The sequence below is a fragment of the Cyanistes caeruleus genome, chromosome 1 (genome assembly GCF_971803275.1).
Source record: "Cyanistes caeruleus chromosome 1, bCyaCae1.hap1.1, whole genome shotgun sequence".
Lineage (NCBI taxonomy): Eukaryota > Metazoa > Chordata > Aves > Passeriformes > Paridae > Cyanistes > Cyanistes caeruleus.
This window is the reverse complement of record NC_141701.1, coordinates 128,543,699-128,567,063: the sequence shown is the minus strand read 5'-3', so window position 1 is coordinate 128,567,063 and position 23,365 is coordinate 128,543,699. Positions and strand designations below refer to the sequence as shown.

The window sequence follows — 23,365 nt, the reverse complement described above, 5'->3', positions numbered from 1 at the left end:
AACATTGCCCAGCTGCAGTAATCTAGAAGCCAGTGGATCCATGTAGAAAAAATACATGCACCTTGTAATGAGAAAACATTCCTGGGGCCTTAATCTTGAGCCCTCAATCAAGTTGTAAGCAAGGTAATGCTTCCAGTGAATAAAGGCTGCAGAACTGGGCTCTTGATAACTCACTATTCAGCAGCGCTTCAGACTGATTTTGCTATCTCTGCTCTTCTCTAGATTGTATTCTACATTTGGGTAGGCTTTTTTGAAGTATTCTAAAATGAAAACATCTAATTTTTCTGCAAAACTCACATCACAGATGTGTGAGAAACATGTTCAGTGTAAGACTTCCTGCTAAAAAATTGGATACATGCAGTGCTTTTCTGAGTTAAGGATATTTGATCCTCACAGTCTTTTTTCTTGTGAGCATCTTCATATTAGTGCACACTTTGAACACTTTTGTCTTTTTTCTTCTCCCATTCAAATTCAGTGCCTAATATCAGTGTTCTTGAAAAATTTACTGTTGCATCATTGTGTTACTGGAAATCCTGACTGATTCTCAGGAGATTTGTATTCACAGACTTCTAATATAACAACAGAAAAGTCAAATACTAATTATCCATCTTTCTTGTTTCTAAGAGCTTAGCACTACTTGGTTATAGGGTTTTTAATTATAACACAGCATTCTTCAATATCACTGCAAGTTGTTAACCTTTAGAAAAAGTTTAGATGGCAAAGTCTCTACTTACAGCACATAAGTAAAGGATGGAACAGTTACTAGTAAGAGTGCTAGAAAACACCAGCATATTAAATCAAGGTTGTTCATTATATAACTGTGCTGAAAGCAGCAATGAAGATAAGAACTTGTTGTCTTTGCAGCATTTAAGACTAGGTGCATTCAGGTATATTCAGGATACAAGTGCTGTAAGACAAATCTTATCACTGTAGATCAGCCTAGGCCTGTTGAGAAGGCTGTTGAGACTACAGTCCTGAAGGGAGAGGAGCCATGTATTAATGGCTGTTACTCAAATACTCAATATTATTGGTCTTAAGTTAAAAATACCTTTTTAAGGTAATAATAATACCTTTATATTAAGGTATTTAAGGCAGATACTTATTTTAAGCCATTTGAGAGGACTTTGTCAACTTATATTAAGGCAAAAGTAGCATTGTTCTGCTTCTGTTCTAGCTAAAAAACAGCTGCTGATTGATCTGGATTTGTAGTTCACTATCCAGATCCAATCTCTTAAATGTGTACTACAGAGTAAATGTCAGCATAAAGAAAGGGGGTGAGGAAAGCTGAGCAAGTGGCACAACTTTCTCTGGCCCTCCCCTTCTAAAAGGATCCCATCGGGCTGTGTTCCAGTGTATGCAGGGACAATTGCAGTCTCTGCACCCTCAGGACTTGATGTGCTGTTATTGAATAGTGTGATGCAGAAACATGTGTTATAAAATGCTACAGAAGACAGTGGGATCCAGTAGCTGAAAACCTCTCTCATAGTGTTTGACTATCTGTCTAAAGCATCCTTAAGTAACTTAAGCCTCCAAACTTTCTTCTTCACAGGGAGAGCCTGGTGCCCCTGGTGAAAATGGTACCCCAGGACAGCCTGTAAGTATTCACTGCTGCTGTGGGAAATTATAATCTTAAAGATTTCAATCAGCCAGCATTTTCTTCAATATTTGTCATTATTGACACTCCAGATACCCAGATAATGTAATAATAATATGCAACATGACTTAGCAGAGGAAAAAATCTCTATATTTCTATGTTCAATGAAGAGATATAAATAAGTTCATTTAATTTTTCTTTCAAGGGTGCTCGTGGTCTCCCTGGTGAGAGAGGAAGAGTAGGTGCCCCTGGACCAGCTGTAAGTGGCTTCCCATGTGTCTGTTGTCATGAACCAGCCACTTACTGTGGCTTCCTCTGATATTCAGTTCTCTTTTCAAACTATTTATCATGTTCTCTCCTCACAGGGTGCTCGTGGAAGTGATGGCAGTGCTGGCCCCACTGGACCTGCTGTAAGTTTCAGTCTTGCTTTTTGACAGCCTGGTTCCATTAGGCTTTGTGCTTCTCTTCCTGTTTTTAGAGGATTTCTTGGGCTTTTAAGAAGTTGATTTTGTTGATGTGTTTAACATGGTTCTTTGTTGCTTATTAGACCATCCCAAAGAGAATTAGTGAAACAAATCTTTTGCAGACTGTATCATGAGAGCCTCGGGATTTATATTAAACACATCCATAGTGAAGGAACCAAATATTCTCTTGTTTGCACTGGTGGTTTAATGAGAAGGTTTTCCAGCACGTCTCACTGGGAAATACTCACTGAACAGAATTCTCATTTCCAACAGTCTAAAGAATAATTCTCATCCCAAAGCTAAAGAGACCTTCTACTTTTTGACAGATACATACCATGCACATGTTACAGATGGTTATATACATCCTGTAAATTATACATGCAAAACAGGCTATAAATGCTTTGTACCTGCAGCACTGTCCTATCAGCCTAACAGGCACTGACCTTTTTCATTCACCACTGATACCTGAGATGTGAGCTAGTGTGAAAGGCCAGCAAGATCCAGCTCTTCTGACCTGACTGGTAAACAATAACTATTCTAATAAAAGCTAATCCAATGCAGATTTTCCCTTTTTAAAAGGAGTTAGCGTTGCCATAATTTACCTCTGACTTCAGTAAACCTCATTTATCTCAGTCAAACAAATATGAGTGCAAGGATATAGTTTTGAAACTGTAAAACAAATCTGGAATACGCAAGAACAATAGTAATAACAGTTAATAAGGTTTTTTTCTTCCTATCTTCAAAAACTGAGTCTATGATGAAGTTGTACTTGGTTCTGTTTTGCCAAAGTTGATTTTAATACCCCTTGTTACTTCAGATACCTGTTGTGCTTTAACAGAGCGTGTGAGCATGGCTGTGAATTTCTCTTAAGTTCTTCCATGGAGAGTATTGAAAAAAATCTGTGATTGGGCAGTTAAATTGCAGGCAAATAAAAATCTTACAGCTAAGATCTTATGTAGGAGAACCAAAACATTTTAGCTGAAGACATTTTGAATGAAGGCAGTTGAGTTGCTGCAGGAAAAATGTTCTGAAGCTGGCAATTGCATGGGCTGTTATTCACAATGGGCACAGTGCTCCATGATGTCCCAATGTCTGTCCCAGGCTGAAGTTATTTGTCACATACTTAGGTCATGATGCCTTAATACTCTGCAAAACAGTTATTAACACTCATTTTTTAAAACTAAAACGGGAAAAAAAGTTCTATCCTTCTTTCCACTTGAAATTTAAAATGTGAAAAAGTCACTGCAGTGAAAATTCTGGAAGTTGATGCTTTCAAACATATCCAAAAGGGCATTTGGTCTTTTTTTTGATTATGCAAAACTAGTGGCAATTCCAGGTACTCCCACTATAACACTATAACAGTAGGTTATAGAACATCTGAAGCCAATTCCTCTTTGTCATACCAGCTGACACATTTTATACCTTGGATTTGTGAAGCAGTTTTATTATAAATATTTCTAACTGGAAGATCTTAGCTAACAAAAAAGTAGATATTGATGCAGAATATCAATTAATGAGTTGGATTTTTAATTAATAATTGAAAAAAAACTAACCCTTTGTATGCATTAAAAAATTAAGGCTGTGAATCCACCAGTGTATCTTTTCTTGTAGTGCCTGGTATGTTGGAACTTTGTCCCAATATAATTATAAATCTCACAGCAATAGGTGAACTTTGTGGAATCAGTCATCTTGCCTTGCAGAAGCCTGCCTCTGCTCATCCTTTGTTCTTTCTCAGGTGTTTGGCCTCAAGGCAGGGTTTTACCAATTCTTGCTTAATTTGTACTGCATATGTTCTTTAAGCATTGACCTGGCTCTTTACTGTTTGTAGTGAACCAAATCTGTCAGTTTGGAACTGAAAAAGGCTAAGGTGTGCTGAGGTGGTAATGTGTGGAATAAGTAAATGTGCATATTTTTAATCTGTTTTGTCCAACAAGCAAGATGTTTCTGTTGCTGCTGAGTAATTTTACACAACTGCTTCCCTTTCATCTCCCAGGGCCCTATTGGTGCTGCTGGTCCTCCAGGCTTCCCAGGTGCTCCTGGTGCTAAGGTATGAACATCCTCTTCATGGTGGTACATTTGATAGTGAAGCTGAAATGTACTAACCAGAGTTTCTAAGCAGAAAAAAAAAAAAAACCACCCTCCATGAGCTAAGAGTTCTTTCTTATTAGTTACTTTTGGATTTCATCCTCATCCTGATCTGTATTTGGAGAACATCAGCTATGAGCGCTAATTTAAAATATAGCACTTACTTCACAGCGGGAGATGGATGCTATGCAGGTTCAGGAAAACACATAACCCTTTTACTGCTTCCTATGTGGTGCACTTACATACCCCTTCCAAGGGTGGCATAAATCATGATAAATAAGCAAAGTAGCAGTTAACATCACTTTACAGAAATAGTGGGGGATGAAGAAGCTGTGTTTGATGATGGGGCTGCTTCCAATCTAAGTCCTTGAAATTACAGTGCAGAAATTGCATTAAAATTTTTCAGGTTTAGGGCTCTATCATTTTGCTCTTGCAGACTATAATTTAAATTATTCACCCTATAGCTCAAAGCTTGGCTTTTTTTATCTGGTAAGAGCCTCAATATTTTGGGTGTCCAAGGAGGGACAGAACATTTGAGGAAAGTGTTGCATATATTTCATGTAAAAATTTTGCTGACCATGTCATTCTGTGTATCAGACAAAACTTAATCAACTTTTAAACGAAAAAGAAGTATTATTTTCTAGACCCTTTAATTTTAACTTCAGGGAAACTGAGAAAAAAATTGAGATCCCATTCTGATTATTCTTTTCAAAAGGCAAGCCTTATGAAAGCCTTTAAGTCTTCTCTAAAGCAGATGTAAGTGTAGGTATATCATGTAGTTCCAAGAGGAGACTGTCTACCTATCCTGGATGAGCTCTGACTGAACTGTTGAAGAAAACTTGTCACTATATTCAGGTTCTTGTAGTCAAATTAGGGAATACAACCTTCTGAAAATAAAAGCAAGAATCATTTTTCTGTCAATTGCTCCACTGTGAACACTATTCCACAGCAGTCTGAAAGTGCAAAATAATGGTCAGTTAGGTGTCATGTCCTGTGGCACTTCAGGCCAGTTCTGGAGGCACATGGGTGCACATGATTATTTTGGTCTGGGTAAGCATCTGTTTTTCCTGTCTTAGCCATTACCTTAGAAGGAGCCTAAATAGACATCCCAACTTGAGTGCCTTTAAAATCCATTAAAAGCTCTCAGCTGCTCGGTTTCCTGCCCTCTGAAGTGGGAATACACAAATATGATTATCTTCATGCCAGGCTGATACAGGATTGCTTCACTGTTGCCATAATACTGTGTACACTGATAGAGGGTTCTGCCTTTCTCTCCAACAGGGTGAAATTGGACCTGCCGGTAATGTTGGTCCTAGTGGTCCTGCTGGCCCAAGAGGAGAGATTGGACTTCCTGGTTCTAGTGGTCCTGTTGGCCCTCCAGTGAGTAACTAGCCAGATTTTATCTATGGTCAGATGTGTGCACTTTTGATTCTGAACTGACCAGTATTGTTATCTTTTTTAACAGGGCAACCCCGGCGCTAATGGTCTTCCAGGGGCTAAGGGTGCAGCTGTAAGTACAACTGCACTTGTTTGCTCTAGAAAAAACCCAATTCAGTTAATGCAGCAGAAAAGACAATGGGTTCACAATACCTTTTTCCCCCCTCTGTTGGACAGGGTCTTCCTGGTGTTGCTGGTGCTCCTGGTCTGCCTGGTCCCCGTGGTATTCTTGGTCCTCCTGGCCCTGCTGGTCCTAGTGGTGCTAGAGGACTTGTTGTAAGTGACCTCTTATATTACATGTATTTGGAAACCAGACACAGTGTCTGTCCACAGTTGTAAAAGATCTCCTCTGGATATATTTATGTTATAGTGCAGACATTTTTTCTTGATGCACTATAATTGAACATTTTAATTGATTTCTGTATCTCATTACTTGCTTTAGATGCTGAGACTGAAAAGATTCACTTTGCGTTCCCTATGAGTGCAAGGAGTAGTTGGACTTAATGATCCTTGTGGGTCCCTTCCAACACAGCATAATATTATATGACCGTGAAGTTCTGTCCATGTTAATAGCATTGAGAGATGTGGCAGCAGTCTCACAACTAAGCCCTCAGTGGGTATCCTCAGTAGAGGAACCAGCCCTACCTAAATGTGTCATTGTTCAGTACTGTCATTCCTAAGCATCTTTAACATGTTTGGTTTTGTGCCATTTAAGTCAAAAATACAGTTGTGTTCATTGACCATTTTCACAGTAGAGGGAAGCATGCCATTAGATGATAAAATATTTTTTTTGTTTCATGAGTAAGCTCTCCAGGTAGAAGAGAGATTTTTGGAATGCTGCCTAATTCTTTTTGTTTTGGACTCTAGGGTGAACCAGGCCCCGCTGGTGCCAAGGGAGAAAGTGGTATGAAGGGTGAGCCTGTAAGTATGGCAAAATGTGAAGGCTTTTTCAGTCAAAGGCCTAATAATATCTGCAACACCACATCTGATATTTTCTTTTTCTCTGTTTGTCCAAAATAGGGTGCTGCTGGACCTGCTGGCCCTCCTGGCCCTAGTGGTGAGGAAGGCAAGAGAGGCAGCCCTGGTGAACCTGGCTCTGCTGGTCCCCCAGGTCCTGCTGGTCTGAGAGTAGGTTTTCTTTTCATTTTCCAGAAATAAAAAGAAAAGTGGAAATCAATCTAGAGTCCCACAGGCAAATAAAATAATTATGAGTAATTAAATTTACATTAACGCTGCTAAGCAGTGATAATTTTCAATCCTTAGCCTTTTGATTAGTTGGGACCAAACCCATTTTTGGTTTGCATTAATGCTTACTTATCCCTGAAGTATTTAGAGATTGCTTTTATTTACCCACTGTGTAATATTTAGTGAATTATCTTATTACTCTTAAAAGTTTGTGATGGGATCTAACTGCTTAAAACAGATAATGGGCTCACACATAATGGAGGGCAAAAGCTTTCAATTCAGTCTCTTCAAGGATGGCTAGTAAATGTTTCACTGGGTGAGAAAGCCACTTCATGAAATTCAGGAGGCATGTAGCTTTTGTGAAGGAAAAGAATTCACAGGAAAATAATAAGAAAAATAGTAGTGCTTTCCCCAGATTGTTTTTTGGCAGAGATAAAGAATTCAGAGTCAGTAACTCTCTACAGGGAATGTGGAACAGTGTGGGACAGGTTGTGGGTTCCTAGCTGCTGGCTAGAGCCACTATTAGTAACAATGAACACTGAAAATAATACAAACAGATTAGAATTTAAGCAAATCTACAGGGAACAGAGATCCTTTCACAATACCTGTTTACACTGTGTGCTTAAAGCTGTGCTTGCCTCAAATTCAGCAGACCTGCTTGGAAGGCTGAAATCTAGTAGTCACTATACACCTCACAAGAACAGATTTATTTCTTTCCCTTCTTTTCTGATTTGTTTTGTGTTGACTTGCAGGGGGTACCTGGATCTCGTGGGCTCCCTGGAGCTGATGGCAGAGCTGGTGTCATGGTAAGACTTTTGTCTGGGTCACTATTTCTGAACCACCTTTTATAGACAGATGTGCAATGCTTTTTGCTACTTCTGCCTAATTTTATTTTTATTTATTTTGGTAGGGACCTGCTGGTAACCGTGGTGCTAGTGGTCCTGTTGGTGCTAAGGGTCCTAATGGTGATGCTGGCCGTCCTGGTGAGCCTGGTCTTATGGGTCCAAGAGTAAGTTTGAACTCTGTGGATTAAGTTTGAACTACATAGAAAGAAAATAACTTAAAAAACAAAATTATTTGGAAATCCAACTGCATAAATTCAACATGTGTTAACCACAGTCAGGGCACTTCTACCACTCAATTTAAAAAACTCCACTAGGAATGATTAAGAAGCATCAAAATGTTTGTTGAAAGGAGTTACTTTTGTTAGGGAAGCATTTGATTGCCTTGGGAAGGAACACTGTCCTCTTGTACTGGATACTGCATTGACCTCTGTAAGGGGTTTTCATTTGTGATTATTTACAGTGTGATCATTATGATCACAATGGAGGTGTATGTATTCTCTTTAAAGAACTCAAGGGAAAGGAGACCCTACTAAAATGATGTGAAATTGCTGATCTCAATTATTTCTTTTTTATTTTGCAAATTATGTCACTGAAACCAGCCATTCACTTTTAGTAGTGTTGGCTGCAGCCAGATTATGTTCATTTCATTATATTTATACTCCTTATTCTTTCTCTTCCTACCCTACCCTGTGAAGTGAAAGTTTGCAATGCACATATGAGTATTAGGCATCTGCAAACATTGAAACACACTGTCCTCTAAAGCAGAGCCTAAATTAGTTTGTCTAAAATAATTTAGGTACTTCCCTATACTGATTTTCAGCTGGCATGGGAGCACGCACCACCAGATCAACAGTCAGTGTGGTTCAGGTGGAAATGTGATAGCACCTACAGTCCTGTTTAAAAAGTGTACACTGATAACTTAGCACTCCTGTGTGTGTGTGTGTGCATGCATTAGAAAAAAATGGTGGTTATGTGTTGGGTGAGTAGGTTTCCTTCTAAAAACATGAAACTTTTCCTTTCTCAGGGTCTCCCAGGTCAGCCTGGAAGCCCAGGCCCTGCTGGCAAGGAAGGTCCTGTGGTAAGTACCTTGCTTTTTATTCCCTCATTGCATGGGAAAGAATGAAGTACAACTGTATAAAGCAGACATCTCAGCACTGAGCTCTAACACAACTGTGTAAAAACAGGAAGATTTTCTATTGTGTTACTCAGAAGATCAGTGTTAAGTTTTCCATTCATTTCTGTGGGTCCCAGATCAGGCCTGTGTCCTGGAAGGGGAAAAATCAATACAGAGTTTTACTAAAAGGAGAAAAAGGGAGGGATGCATGAGCATGCAATGTATCAACAATGGTGAAAAGTTAAATGACATTTGCTCCCTGTCAGTACATATTTCTCCTAAAGCTGAGCTCTAATTAAACTACCTCAGCCATTTAATAGTACAATTTCTTTTTCTAGGGTTTCCCCGGAGCAGATGGTAGAGTTGGGCCAATTGGTCCAGCTGGTAATAGAGGTGAGCCTGGCAACATTGGATTCCCTGGACCAAAAGGCCCCACTGTAAGTACAGTACAGAAACTTTTTATTGCTATGAAAGTATTTCCAGACTAATCTGTAGGTTCTCAACTCTATCATTAATCTAACACATCTCCCTGTATTCTCCTGTGCTGCTCATCAGATGGCTTACATCTGCTTACATTCAAGAGTTTTGTTTAAAATTATTTTCCAGTTACCTAAAATCTGATTAAAGAAAGGAAAAAGCAGTTTAATTAGCTGAGGGATATTTTGACATTGAAGTGATTAGAATAATATAGGTATATTTTATGATTTCAGCATGTCCATTTTATCACTTCTGTATATTCACATCTGTAAAAGTTCTGTCAAGTTCGACTATTAATCCAGTTCCAGAGTATTGTTATTTATAGAGCACTATACAAAGCTCACTCATCTTAGGATAAAAGCTACCAGTGACTTCAGTGGAGTTCTTTACATGTCCTGGACTTGGGTGTTGATGTACATACAAACATGTGCAAACCTGTAGTGTATTGCATAGGACACTATGAGGAGTGCCATCAATTACGATCTCAAAACACAAAGGCATCAAGTTTTGAAAAGACTTTTCTTTTTAGCTCATTATTTTTGAGCTAATCTAAGTTATCCAAAAAGACAGATGGAGGTTGTGTGTGTTTTAATTTGGGTTAAAGAAGTATTACAGTAAATCTTCTGACAGTGAGAGTATAAGTCTCTGCTTAGTAGTTCAAGCTGCATCTAATATGAAGTGTTGGTTAACTTTTATATCTTTTTCTTTCAACTTCAGGGTGAACCTGGCAAACCTGGTGAAAAAGGCAATGTTGGTCTTGCTGGCCCACGGGTATGTAGATATATTTTCTTTATCACCTTCCAGAGAGAAAATAAAAGTAGATTTTCCAAACCTCTGTAATAAGATTACATTGGTTTGTGCAAGTATGAATAGATGATGAAATTAGAAAAGCCCTTGGGAATGCATTCTTTTTAGCCTCATGTCAGTGGGAGCTATTACTTAATGGATAAATGGAAACTCCCCTTCTTGGGTATTAGTTGGGTAATTAATCATGGGGTATTATCCTATGGAAAGGAAAATATAGCACTCCCTGTTCTTAATTCTTAGAGTATGGTATATGGTTTCTACTTCATCCTGTAAATTTCCAACTTTTTACTATAGTTGAAACTTACTAATTCTTCCCTTTAAGTGACCCAAAAACCAGTCTGCTGTGGGAAAAATGCTATCAGCAAGGTTTCTATATTCTGTAATTCCAAAATAAGTTTTCTTAAGTATGAATGTGCTGCAATAACTGGCACATAATTGTTTGGAGATATTGCTCATAGCAAATCAAAACTTTGATAATAGCTTTCTACTTGAACATATATAGGGTGCTCCTGGTCCAGAGGGAAACAATGGTGCTCAAGGTCCTCCTGGTGTCACTGTAAGTAACAGCCTCCACACAAATCCAATTTGTGATTTACTTTTCATTAATGGGACTTCCCAGTTTTAAGTCCACTTCCCTGTGTTTCTTCTTCCAAGTTAATAATTTGTTTTTCACTCCATCCAGGGCAACCAAGGTGGAAAAGGTGAAACAGGTCCTGCTGGCCCTCCTGGCTTCCAGGTAAGGAACTGTGTGCTCTGTTCAATCTTATCTACATTTCCCAAAGCATGAGGAGCTTCTGCCATAACTATATTTGTATTCTTGTTTCTTTACACTCAGGGTCTGCCAGGTCCCTCGGGTCCTGCTGGAGAGGCTGGTAAACCAGGCGAGAGGGTGAGTGACAGACGCAGCATTCCATGGATGGGGCAGGCATTGCATGAGGGCTCTGTTTGCATTGGCAGGGTTAAAAATTTCGGGGTTTTTAACCTATTATTGTTAACCTCAAATAAGCAAGAGCCTGTTGAATCTATTTGCCAAAACAAAGCAATCAGGGTAACATGCGAACTTTAATAGTCCCTTTTGCGTTGGAACTTGCATCATACTTCCTTTCTCAAAGTTTTGGTATGAAACAGACCAAAGGTAGTCCTTTGCTTTTTGGGCCTTGAGTAGCAATTAAATATGCTTCTTCCCCCAGAAGAGACAGTACATGAAAAATATTTTTCTTCACATTTCTTTCAAAATCTTCAAGGTTCAATCTAACCTGCACTACTCCAATTATGTTTTTGTACCTCAGCTGATTTCAGGGAATGTACAATGGCATCCAACTGAGGCGGTTCATTTATGGTTCATGCTCTAGCTGCTGTATAGTTAGTGGGAGATGTAGTCTGCAAATTGTGCATTCTCTGCATCATAATCACTTTTAACATTTATAGTTACATCTGTGTCCCTGTAAAAGAGTTTACATTGCATGTACCTGAAAAAAGTTTGTCATTTAATAACTAACTCTTCAGATGAAAAAATATTATCTAATGTGTACCCTGAAATACTGTGCAGCTGGAGGAAAAGGGCTTATTTCCATGTATGTAACAGACTGTCTCAAAATTTGTCTGAAACTTTTCAACATGCTTCTGTAATTTGAGAATTTCCATTTGTTGCTAAGAAACAAAGTACAGTTTAAGGAAGTAAAATAAACTTTACCACTCTATCTACTCTCTTCTAGGGTCTTCATGGTGAATTTGGTGTCCCTGGTCCTGCTGGCCCAAGAGTGAGTAGCTCATTTGAAATCTGGTATAGACTGTCTTAATAATGTGTTGTAAACACACTTAATGAAGTGTTCCGTAATAATAGTGGCTATATACATTTCCATGTTCCTCAAGGCAAAAAGCTCTTCTCTGTTACAGAATAGTGTATTGCAGCAGACTCCCAGGAATGAAGGATGATATTCTCTGCTCTTTGCAGGTGTTAGGGTATTTGAGTTAGTTAACACAGTTGCCAGTCTTTGTAAATTTCTGTATAAGTATGAATATTACCCAAATGATGATATCCTGTATTAACCTTACAATGAGACTATGGATGATAAAAGACTGAGGCCTGACAAATATGAGAGTTTTCATCTGCAGTGCCTGTGCACAGACCTTCCTAGCCTGAGCATTTCAGTTTTACTATCCCTTGCTAGGCAGCTCGTAGCTCCTCAGTACTGACTTTGAATAAATAGTAGGCTGAATTCAGAAACTGGAATAGTCATTAGAAGGTATTGCTTCCCCTTTAATTCTGAAGTGTCAGTGAACATCCTCAAAGAGCTTTATGTGGACACCTTCCTGCATGACAGGAAGATACCATTTATGTAGAGCAAGTAGTAGTTTATAAAGGGCTCAATTAATTATTTGCTTTCCAAATCTGCCTCTAAAGAGATGGATGTTTAACCTACTTCTGTTGCTTCTTCTTTTCTTCTGACTTCCAGATTAAATGTATCCAGTGACAAGTGTTCCCATTCACTCTTACAAGTTATTTCAACCAGTTTAAACAGGACTTTTGCTCCCTATGTTTTAGTGCCCTGAGTCTGTATCAGAAACCATGTCTTGCTCTAAACTCTCATTTTGCCAGTGCATCTAAGCCTAGTTCCCTTTGTCATAGCAGTAGGAGTTATTTTCCTCTGCTCTAGATTGCCCTAAGCATCACACATCCAGCCCTCAGTGTATTTCAAAATAGGTCTTACTGATGCTTTATACACAAAACTAACACTTCCTAAGAATACCCCACTGCTTGTGCCAGATCACATTCTCCTTTTATATGTCTGTGACATATTCTAGGCTATTACCTTTCCCTTTCAGTCATTTCTCCATTTACAGCAGAATTCAGTTTTGGTGCCTAAATAAATGGTCTGGTACTTGCACTCTTGAATTTTATCCCTTTGCTGTTACAGCCATCTATCAGGTTATTCACTTCTTCCTGTGTAGCCTGCCAGTCCTTTGTCCTGTTGACAAATGCTTCCACCTTTGTGATATCTGCATATTTCTTCTTTTTCTCCCTCTCTGTAATTAACAAAATGTGTGGAAAAAAAATTAATTTAGGAACATCTTTACAATATAAATTAATCTGTTGCATCATTGGTGCTTTCTACTGGTGCGCTATCTCCCCTTAAGTCAGTTTTTTTGACCACATTATAGTTTTTACACAAATTCCAAATTGTCCAGCATAACTAAAAACTCTATTATGCCTTATCAGATTATTCACTGATGTCCAGCTTGATCACACTGAGATAATTTGAGATATCTTTAGTAAAACTAGTGTTTCTATCTTTGATAGATCTGTTGTTCATTTAAATCAAGTTTCTGGCTATTTCTATGTCTCCAGATCTATGGTTCAGAATTTATCCTTCTACCTATTATAATGTACAGGTCACATTAGTAGGCTTGAGGTGTTACCTTTATTCCCCTGCCACCAGGCATCTGCCACTGTAAAAGTAATTGTTTGCCAATTACTAACCCTTTAATTTCACTAGAATCCATTATTTGTTCTAAAACAGAATCTCCATTTGACAGTAGAATGCCAGACACTGTTAACAGAACAAGCACAGTAGCCAAAATCCATTTTCAAGAAGTATTAATACTTTAGTTGTCATCTGTTGTCATGATGCAAGACTTTATTACTTAATTTTGATATTTTTGTGTCAAAAGCTAGAGCCAGTTCTTATGACCAGTTTAGTTAATAGCTGCACAGCTGTGATTAGTTTGTTCAGATAAAAATGTGTCACACTGTCATGGTACCTAGCCAGTGCTTTCAGCTACAGACCAATTCAAGGAAGCTCTCAGATCAGGCTGTCTCCTGTAGGGTGAACGTGGTCCTCCTGGCGAGAGCGGTGCTGTCGGTCCTGCTGGTCCCATTGGAAGCCGTGGTCCCTCTGGCCCACCAGGCCCTGATGGTAACAAGGTATGCCTTTTCCAGCTGCCAGTGCCTTGCTCTTGAATTCCTGATGAATGCAATCCAAAACCTCTCTCCAAGTGGTGAAGTTCCATCCCAGCTAGTCCACACTAATGTTAAATGGGTTTATGTTTAGTACTACAGATGATGGGAGGGGAAGTCAGTTTGAATACAGGTTGTCAGCTGGGTATGCTGTTATTCTTTTTGGACATAGGATCTTAGATTCTGACCAAAATTCATGCTGACTTCTGTTTATACCCAGACCTAACTTGTACACAGGAAGCTCTTGTGTCTAGTAAGCAATATTTTCCCCCAAATAAAAGTGAAATAATAAGTGATCCCCTAGCAAATGTGATGCTGGCTTGGTGCTAAGTGAATCTGGGTCTTGGTTTTCTGGATTCCCATGGCTAGTCATTCTACAGAAGTTTAATTTGGAAAAGGGACCTAAAACCTCAGGATCCCACAGAATAGGAGAGAGACTGTTTACATCTAGCATCTCGACTAGCTGGAAAAGTAAGACACATACAATAGCTCAAGACAAAAATGTTACTACTCAAACTGTTTGCAACCAAGTAGAATGGTGGGCAGAATAGTAATGATGATTTTGTTCTCCATTATGTGAGTGACTTGACCCTGACTTACATGATATGCTCTTGCTGCTAGGGTGAGCCTGGCAATGTTGGTGCTGCTGGTGCTCCTGGTCCTGCTGGCCCTGGTGGAATCCCAGGAGAGAGGGGTGTTGCTGGTGTTCCAGGAGGCAAGGGTGAAAAGGTAAGATGGACAACTGGCTTGTTACTGTATGCGCAGGTTTGAGATGCCTAAATTTCATTAACTTGGAAAAACCTGCAGGTTACCACAATGGGACTTTTATTTACTGTAAAACTGTATTACTCAATAGTCAGCAAGTAGAGGTTTTGTTGGTCTGACAGACTGACTGTCTTTTATAAGGTGCTGTCCTAAAACTTTTTAAAAACCCTATGTATCAACATGCAGATTAATGCAGAACACTAGGCTGTATTAAGGAAAAAAAGAGAGAGAACAGAGTGCTGATCTGATTTCTTGACTCTAGTGATGGCCTGAAAATAACTTTTTGTTACATGAAATGTGGCATTTTATGTGTCTGTCCATATGACATCATTGTTTGTAATAGCTGTTTTCTTGCTTCATATAGAAAGTACAACATGAAAATCTAGAAGAATTTTTACAGATGGACATCTATTGACCAAAAGAAAAGAGATTTTTGAGGGGAATTTATATGCATCATTTGTAATATGCATGGACATTTTCAGTGAGCTAGATTTTCAATTTCTAATTCCATTCAAAATTCTTGGGACCTGGGAGAAACCAAGGTTTCCCATGACAGAAGGTTTATTCTGAAAAGCATGCCAAAACATCCAGACATTCACTTCGCAAGTCAGTACCTACTCAGCAATAAGAATGAAATAATAATCAATGCTCATTTCTCCAGAAAACCTAGCATGATAAGCTTTTTGTATGATGTCTAAGTAATGTACAGATACTCAGCAAGCAGCTCAAGACTTCTTTCATACAAACTGTTGAGTTCACTACCAATACAATTTTTCCCACTGTGTGTTCCAGGGTGCCCCAGGTCTGAGAGGTGATACAGGTGCAACAGGAAGAGATGGTGCTCGTGTAAGTATCTTCTGGTTCTACTTGACTTAACCTTGCTACACCTCAGAACTTAAATAACTGAGAAGGGTGCTCAGAGCTTGCATTTCTCACTGTATTGCATTACTGCTTATATCTGCTCAATACAAATCAATGTAGTTTTTTTGCCTCTTGTCCAAGGATGATTGAATTCAAGGGGAGAGAGAGAGAAAAGTGATCATTTCTCATGCATCCAAGCAGAGAAATTACATGAACAGAGCATTACACAGACATTGCACAGCTGTTCAGTGTGACAGTGTCCTCTTTAATTTCATGGGCTAAGCCCAGACAGATAGTTTTAAAGGCAGCCTGCAAAGTTACACAAGACTATCCTTAATTTGAGATTTCAGGTGCCTTTCTTAGAATTCATACTTTGGGAAGGAAAGTAACTGAATAGATTTTTTTTTATAAAATCATGTATCCTTTATAATGAGAGCATCTGAAAGAAAGTTAGTTACATACCTTTCTCCAGGAGGAAGGAGAAAGTTTATTTAAAGTAGTTGGTCCTACTTAACATTTTGTTTGAAACAGTGTGCTATCTCTTGGCCTATAGGGTCTCCCTGGTGCCATTGGTGCTCCTGGCCCTGCTGGTGGTGCTGGTGATCGGGTAAGTCTGTAATTGTATTGGTCTACTCTTTGAATGAAAAAATGCCTTGATGATACAGTTTACGAACACATAAATATTAAAGATGAGTTCCATAAAAACCAATTCCACCTTTAAGTTTTTCAGATTGAGGAAGCAAGAGCTGTTGGGACTATTCAGTGAAGCTTGCCATAGTATCCCAAACCTTTTTCTGAAAGGGCAGGAAGGAGGATGCACATCTCCACAGCAGTGGGTTATTTCTGGAGAGGATTCTGGTTCAGCCTTGGGCTGAATTTTTCCCAGCTGAGGTTAAAATCCACAATCCTACTTGCACGTGAGAGGAGGTTTTGATACAATGATGAATAACCACACGTTAGCTGAATATATATATATTTATATTATATATAAAATATAAAATTATATTTTATGCTGTCTGAGAATCATTAGAAATTATTAATATAGGGCGGACCAAAACCAGAAACATTTTCAGTAACATTCCCTGCACTAGAGACTCAAGGAGACTCACTGTATGTATCTGTACCACAGGAGTAATCCTGTTCTGGCTGCAGTAAGGCTATTTCCCAATGTCAAAATGTTTTGGGCTGTCTTTTAGGGAGAAGGAGGTCCTGCTGGTCCTGCTGGTCCTGCTGGTGCCCGTGGTATCCCTGTAAGTAGCGATTTCTGCAATTATTCCTGTGTCAAAGACATGATGTTCAGAAAACTGCCCTTTTAAAGACCATTCTAACCAGTTGTCTCTTCTTTGTCCTCTCTCTAGGGTGAACGTGGTGAGCCTGGTCCTGTAGGTCCCAGTGGATTTGCTGGACCCCCTGTGAGTTTTGTTTGCACTTTTCTCATATTGATGCCATAACCTTCCTCTGTTTCCTCTGCAAGGTTTCCAGTTCCTCATTTTGTCTGTTTTTCTGCCCACAGGGTGCAGCTGGTCAGCCTGGCGCTAAAGGCGAGCGTGGGCCCAAAGGACCTAAGGGAGAAACTGGACCAACAGGTGCCATTGGCCCAATTGGTGCTTCTGGGCCACCAGTAAGTGAATTGTCTTTGTGAAATGCATTGTTCTCAACTGTGCCATGCAAGCAATACATGGCCTGAAAGCCTTGAATTCTGAAAAGGTAATTAAAGAAAGAAGCAAAACTTCAAACTAGGCTGTGAGAAAAGTTACCATTCTGATTTTCACACATTATGTAAATTTTATCAATCTATTTATGTGGGCTCAGATCGTGAGTCTGGAACTGAAATGAAGAGAAAAATAATAGCTAATTTTCAACTTGCTCTGAAGATCAGCAAAATCACTCTATCTTGGACCATTCAGGGTGTGATTGTGGGTAAGTTCAAGCTGAGGACACTGGCACTTTTCTCTCAAAGATGGGATGTGCTGCCACAGTCTGATCTGTAGACTCAGTCATCCAGAAGCATGTGTGCAAATTTGTCCATGCACCCATTTACACATAGGCTTTTCATGCACTGACATGGAAACTGATTGAAATGATGCAGAAAGTCAGACTCACGTGCTTCAAATACTTCAAAGTGTTGCAGGATAATGTGGCTTGGGTTACTTACTGTATAATTTTAATAGAACAATACCAAGATCTTTCACTATGTGGCTGTATTGGTCACACAGTGATTGATGGAATTGATGATTTTGCCCTGCTTTCACATTTTGACTTCCAGATCTGTTTAGATGCATGTAACATTTGCAAGGAAATTAATCTGATTCAAAAATGCCTTATGCAACTTTCCTCAGGCCTTATGATACCAATTTAAAATGTCTATGAGAATTTAATACCCTATTATCAGGATAGGCAGCATGGTTTTGGGCCCAGTCCTCCTCCTGCTGGTGTAAAAATTACCCTTAGTTTTCACAATAGTGAGACTGAGCTCTTATTCTAAATAGAGAGCATTAATTGTCTTTGCTTGATCCATCTCTTTTTCAATCCTCTCTACTTAGGGCCCCGCTGGTGCTGCTGGACCTGCTGGCCCCCGTGGTGATGCTGGTCCTCCTGTAAGTCTTCAGGCTTTTATGTACTGACATTGTTGCTTTTCATGAAAAGATTAAACCTAATCTTCATTTTCAAATTTGTTTTTAGGGCATGACTGGTTTCCCTGGTGCTGCTGGAAGAGTTGGTCCTCCTGGCCCTGCTGTAAGTAACTAATGAAGAATTCTAATGGGAGATAAGTCAGATGTTTCTTAGGGATAATCCTAACTTTTGTTTCATTGATGTGAATCGTAATTGCACTGAAATAACCTCAGACACTTACAGAATTGGATGAGAAAAAAATCTAATTGTTCAAACTCCCAGAGTGCAACCTATGTATTTAATTTGTGAGTTTTCATAATCCATCAAGCATCACTAGGCATAGTACCCAACCCTTGAAGTTGGAAGTCTTGAAGTACCCAACCATTTCCAAAAACCTGTGTTTATTTGCTTTTGTTCAAATCAATGGCTATGCAATTACCCCTGATGGAGTGGAATAAGAAGGTCATGTCCAATCTTCAGAAGAATGTTAAGGTTATCCTATGTCTACATTTTCTAAAGTACCTGCAGTTCTAGCCCCTGTCTTGAGTAGGGCAAGCACACTGTGTTTTGGAATGTGAATCTTTTTTTATTTTTCAGCAATAAATTCTCATTCTAGATTGACATGGTAGTTTTTTTCTTTCCAAAGGTGTTTCCAGTCTTTACCAAAAGGCATATCTTTTCTTAGATACTCTAGATTTAAATAAATTTTAACTCCCAGTATTCAAAACAAATAATCCTCTTGAATTACTTGAATACTGAAGATACTGTTTGTTTTTTTTTCTCATGGATTTTATAGTTGCAATTAATGTCTCCAACAAGAGACAGATCTATATTTTCCCACCAAATTTTGCCACTTTCACCTGCCCCAGAGTTAAAAAAAAAAAAAAAGCAGTCAAAAAATTCTACTGCTTCCAGCTTTCCACTGCTAACAAAGCAATAGAAGTTGCTGCTTCCGAGCAGGTGATGACCTGCTTATTGCAATGGACTGTTTTTTCACATGGACTTAAAATGAAATTTATCTGTGTTATCCCCAGGTTTGTATTGTAACAATATCATATTCATACTCAATCCTAGGGCATCACTGGTCCCCCTGGTCCTCCTGGCCCAGCTGGCAAAGATGGTCCTCGAGGTCTACGTGGTGATGTTGGACCAGTTGGCCGCACTGGTGAACAAGGTATTGCTGGCCCACCTGGTTTTGCTGGTGAGAAAGGTCCATCTGGAGAGGCTGGTGCTGCTGTAAGTTACTGAGTATCACATCTCATTAAATATGTTTCTCTTCATGTAAATGTTATGGCTTCTGAAATACTTTCTGTGTTTGTGAAGGGCTTTTCTACTTCATCCACAAATTTAGCAAAGCCTTTAAGTAGAAGTTCACTGAGACACAGGCAATTGTTTATAGGCATGTTTGACAAACATGCCATAAAAAGTGAACCTGATCCCTGGGTCAGGGTTTTCTTTCTTTTTTTCTCTTGTGGTGAGTTGTATCTTTAACTACAGAAGAAATTGATGTTTAGTCTGAGAAAAGGAAGCACATCTTCTGCTCTGAAATTGATCCTCATGGGTAGAAAAAGAAGAAACCTGTGAATGTCCATGTAGAACAATCTCAATTCATAGCTGCATCAAAAACTCTGATTTGTGGGAATCACAAGGTTAAAGTTGTCTGTCCGCAGCTTGACTTACAATTATGCAAATAAATTAATTACTTTTAAGTACCTTTAAGCTTTCACATCCAGAATTACTGTCTTTTTAAAAAACCATACATGTTTCTATCTTATTGAAGTAAGCACTTGTGTGAAATACTACAATTGTTACTCAACAAAAAATTATAGAAAATTCTTCTGTGGTCTACAGAAATTGTAACCGAGAACGAAATTTCAGTGTCATTTTTTGGTATGTATGTTACACTTATTTTTGTCTATTAATATAAATATTTTTCTCTTCATGTCATAGGGTCCTCCTGGTGCCCCAGGTCCTCAGGGTATTCTTGGTGCTCCTGGTATCCTTGGTCTGCCTGGCTCTCGGGGAGAACGTGGTCTTCCAGGCATCTCTGGAGCAACAGTGAGTATATGATTAGTTAACTGCTTTAAACAGATAGCATGTAATAAAAAAATGAAAAAAAAACCCCATACCCATGAGGTCCCATCTTCTGGGAAGCCAGGGAGATGCAGATTATGCTCTTCTTGTTGCTGATGGAAACAGAGGATATGAGCCTACCAGACCTAGATCAATGGAAGAAATTATGGCTTGTTGCAGACAAACCAGAATTGTCTGCAAGTGAGCAAATTTCTGAATGTCAGAAATGTCAGAAATATTAAGAGGTTTCTAATAGTAACATTTAGAATGAAGATAACATTTGATATAGATAGGTATTTTTCTGGTGTCCTGATTCTTTTTTTCATTCCCAAACTCATTGCAGAGAAATGTTGCTCTTAGATAAGGCTAATGTTCTGTAAGTTTGTGTTGTATTATAATGTCACATTTTCTTGCAACTGTTCCTGTATTAGGGTGAACCTGGTCCCCTGGGTGTTTCTGGTCCTCCTGGTGCCCGTGGTCCCTCTGGTCCTGTGGGTTCTCCTGGTCCAAATGGTGCTCCTGGTGAAGCTGGACGTGATGTAAGCTGTCTTTTATCCTCTTCAGGTTGCTTTTCCTTTATTCTGATCCAAATACAAATACTTGGGAAAAGTGGATGGAACTGGAGGCTGTTCTGCTAGCAAACTTGTACAATGTCTTCAGAGGAAATTGTATCAGGATTTTTATAGACACAGATTCCTATGCCCAACTAGGTGACAGAGTTTTTACAGCACAAATTGTGTTTGAAATACATCCTAAAGTCACTCCCAGAATCTTTTCACTTTTAATTAAATGCCAAGAAAGGTGGAGTGGGGAACATATGTATCTTTCATGAAAGTATAAAAATTGCAGCCTTATCAGGGAAGCTTATTTGATAACTTGAAGTGTAGTTAATACATTGTTAATAAAAATCTTGCAGAGACTTTGCAAGATTTCAAAGAGAACAGAGAATAATAATTTTAAAATCCCAAACTTTCTTTCACTGGAATTTTCTGAAGGAAAAGGGGTTTTTTGACATAGCATAAGTGCTGAAGTGAAATTAACATTCAAAAATTAAAGCATTTAATCTTGTGAAGTACCACAGCAAAGTAATATAGTTGTGGCTATTGTTTAGGTTCTTTTCCTTCCACTGGCATTTTTCATCCAAAAAGAAAGTTAAAAGAGTGCAAGCAACTGAAGACCACTGTTGTCTTAGCCTTTTCATTTAGAGAAATGTTGCAAAGCCCAGTAATTTTTTTTCTTACTTAACTTTTAAAACCTAATATATTTGAAGACCATTTCTGAGAACATTAGTATATTTAAGGCATTTGAGAATGGCATGTGTAAGGAAGAGATTTTTTGTCTTTAAAATTTATATTGTCTTCTCTCAATATCTTCTTACTCTCACTGTAAGCAATTAGACTGAGACAGTTCTGTGTGAGATGAAAGGTGATGGAATTTAGTAACTTTTTTCACGGTATTTTCATAGGGCAATCCTGGAAATGATGGTCCTCCAGGCCGTGATGGTGCTCCTGGTTTCAAGGTAACTTGTTTCTTTTTTCTTTTACTTCATTTTTATGGAAGAAATATTCCAATATGTATAAGTCAGTAATAATACCACGTGTCTCCTGTTGCATTCCTTTGTTCCCAGGGTGAGCGTGGTGCTCCTGGTAATCCTGGTCCCAGTGGTGCTCTGGGTGCTCCTGGTCCTCATGGCCAAGTTGGTCCTTCTGGAAAGCCTGGAAACCGTGGTGAACCCGTAAGTCAATGAGATGATGGTATACCTTAGCCTTCTGGATTAAGGCCTAAGAGGACTAAGACTTGTCTATCATATATATACATACATACAAAGTACATCCCACCTCTACAATGCATAGATAATTACTTCACTTTCTCCAGAGATGCATTGAGCATGGAACCTTCATTAGAGCAATATAAAGCAGTGACATGTATTCTCTATTCCTGTTTTAGGGCCCTGCTGGTGTTGTTGGTCCTGCTGGTGCTTTTGGTCCAAGAGGTCTTGCTGTAAGTCCGATTTTTAAATACATTATCACATTGGTGCAAGAAAAGAAAACATGCTTTATCAATAACTATGATCAAGGGGCCCAAAAAGTAATGCTTAAGGACCTGAAAATATTTAGGAACTTAGAATCTCAGTTAGAATTCTCTTTTGTGGGATCAATCATGAAGCTTTTGGGATTGGTACTCTTCCTCGGTTATTTAAGGTTATGTCCATTATATATATTGAGATATGGCTTAATGTAGAATATTACACTTAATTCTTGCTTGGACAGGAGTATGTTCTTGAAGCCTTCTAATTTATTCCTTTGACACCTATATCCCTTCCTAGGGCCCACAAGGTCCACGTGGTGAGAAAGGTCTACCTGGTGATAAGGGTCCTAGAGGTCTGCCTGGCTTGAAGGGACACAATGGATTGCAGGGTCTTCCTGGTCTTGCTGTAAGTAAATTATTTTCAGGGTTTTATTTATATACATATATATTAAAAATAATAATGAAAAAATATATATAAAGAGCAAAAAAACCAAAATAAAGTCACACTACCAAGGAATTATATATGTACAATACAGCATGTAAATACCACTTACTCCACTCTGCAGGACTTTTTAACTGAAGTCATAAACAGTCTCTTTAACATTCACCTTTTTTGTACAAAATGGCAAATTCTGGTATTGGCATTAGAACTGTGACTACCATTGATCCCATTGAAGCTCAATTGCATTTGGCTAGCAAAGAATTAAAAAGTCTTCTCCCTTTGTTTTAGCATTATTCCTTATTTTGGCCAGAAATTGTAAAACTTTTATCTCAGAAAGAACAAAGTAATTTGTGGTTTTTCTTCCCTTTAAATTTGGGTACCAACTTTAGAAATTCTGACTTTTATTTTAAAGCCTTCTCTGAAGATCAGAAGAAACAATATAAAGAATTTTATTTTATATGTATATATGTAATATAAAGAATTTTATAGGTTTTACTCTTAAATATATATTGCCCTCTCTCCTCTCTTCCCAGAACAAGTATTTTATACCCTAACTCCACTAATAAATGTCATTAGCCCTATATTCCCATTCTCTGAGCCCAAACACACATTACATA

The 23,365-nt window shown here is 38.6% G+C and overlaps 1 protein-coding gene across 2 annotated transcripts in view; it reads left to right on the top strand.

Moving 5' to 3' along the window:
- Positions 1–23,365, top strand: part of COL1A2 (collagen type I alpha 2 chain) — a 38,975-nt gene that overhangs the window by 11,099 nt on the left and 4,511 nt on the right. For both annotated transcript variants that reach the window (XM_086857220.1, XM_086857229.1), the window contains 34 exons: positions 1,550–1,594; positions 1,800–1,853; positions 1,960–2,004; positions 4,052–4,105; positions 5,425–5,523; positions 5,609–5,653; positions 5,758–5,856; positions 6,448–6,501; positions 6,601–6,708; positions 7,518–7,571; positions 7,676–7,774; positions 8,635–8,688; positions 9,063–9,161; positions 9,919–9,972; positions 10,511–10,564; positions 10,691–10,744; positions 10,844–10,897; positions 11,724–11,768; positions 13,835–13,933; positions 14,588–14,695; positions 15,524–15,577; positions 16,146–16,199; positions 16,789–16,842; positions 16,951–17,004; positions 17,106–17,213; positions 18,136–18,189; positions 18,275–18,328; positions 19,280–19,441; positions 20,156–20,263; positions 20,710–20,817; positions 21,744–21,797; positions 21,906–22,013; positions 22,226–22,279; positions 22,605–22,712. In XM_086857220.1, the coding sequence (XP_086713346.1) occupies positions 1,550–1,594; positions 1,800–1,853; positions 1,960–2,004; positions 4,052–4,105; positions 5,425–5,523; positions 5,609–5,653; positions 5,758–5,856; positions 6,448–6,501; positions 6,601–6,708; positions 7,518–7,571; positions 7,676–7,774; positions 8,635–8,688; positions 9,063–9,161; positions 9,919–9,972; positions 10,511–10,564; positions 10,691–10,744; positions 10,844–10,897; positions 11,724–11,768; positions 13,835–13,933; positions 14,588–14,695; positions 15,524–15,577; positions 16,146–16,199; positions 16,789–16,842; positions 16,951–17,004; positions 17,106–17,213; positions 18,136–18,189; positions 18,275–18,328; positions 19,280–19,441; positions 20,156–20,263; positions 20,710–20,817; positions 21,744–21,797; positions 21,906–22,013; positions 22,226–22,279; positions 22,605–22,712 (2,511 nt within the window). The remainder of the gene's footprint in view (positions 1–1,549; positions 1,595–1,799; positions 1,854–1,959; positions 2,005–4,051; positions 4,106–5,424; positions 5,524–5,608; positions 5,654–5,757; positions 5,857–6,447; positions 6,502–6,600; positions 6,709–7,517; positions 7,572–7,675; positions 7,775–8,634; positions 8,689–9,062; positions 9,162–9,918; positions 9,973–10,510; positions 10,565–10,690; positions 10,745–10,843; positions 10,898–11,723; positions 11,769–13,834; positions 13,934–14,587; positions 14,696–15,523; positions 15,578–16,145; positions 16,200–16,788; positions 16,843–16,950; positions 17,005–17,105; positions 17,214–18,135; positions 18,190–18,274; positions 18,329–19,279; positions 19,442–20,155; positions 20,264–20,709; positions 20,818–21,743; positions 21,798–21,905; positions 22,014–22,225; positions 22,280–22,604; positions 22,713–23,365) is intronic.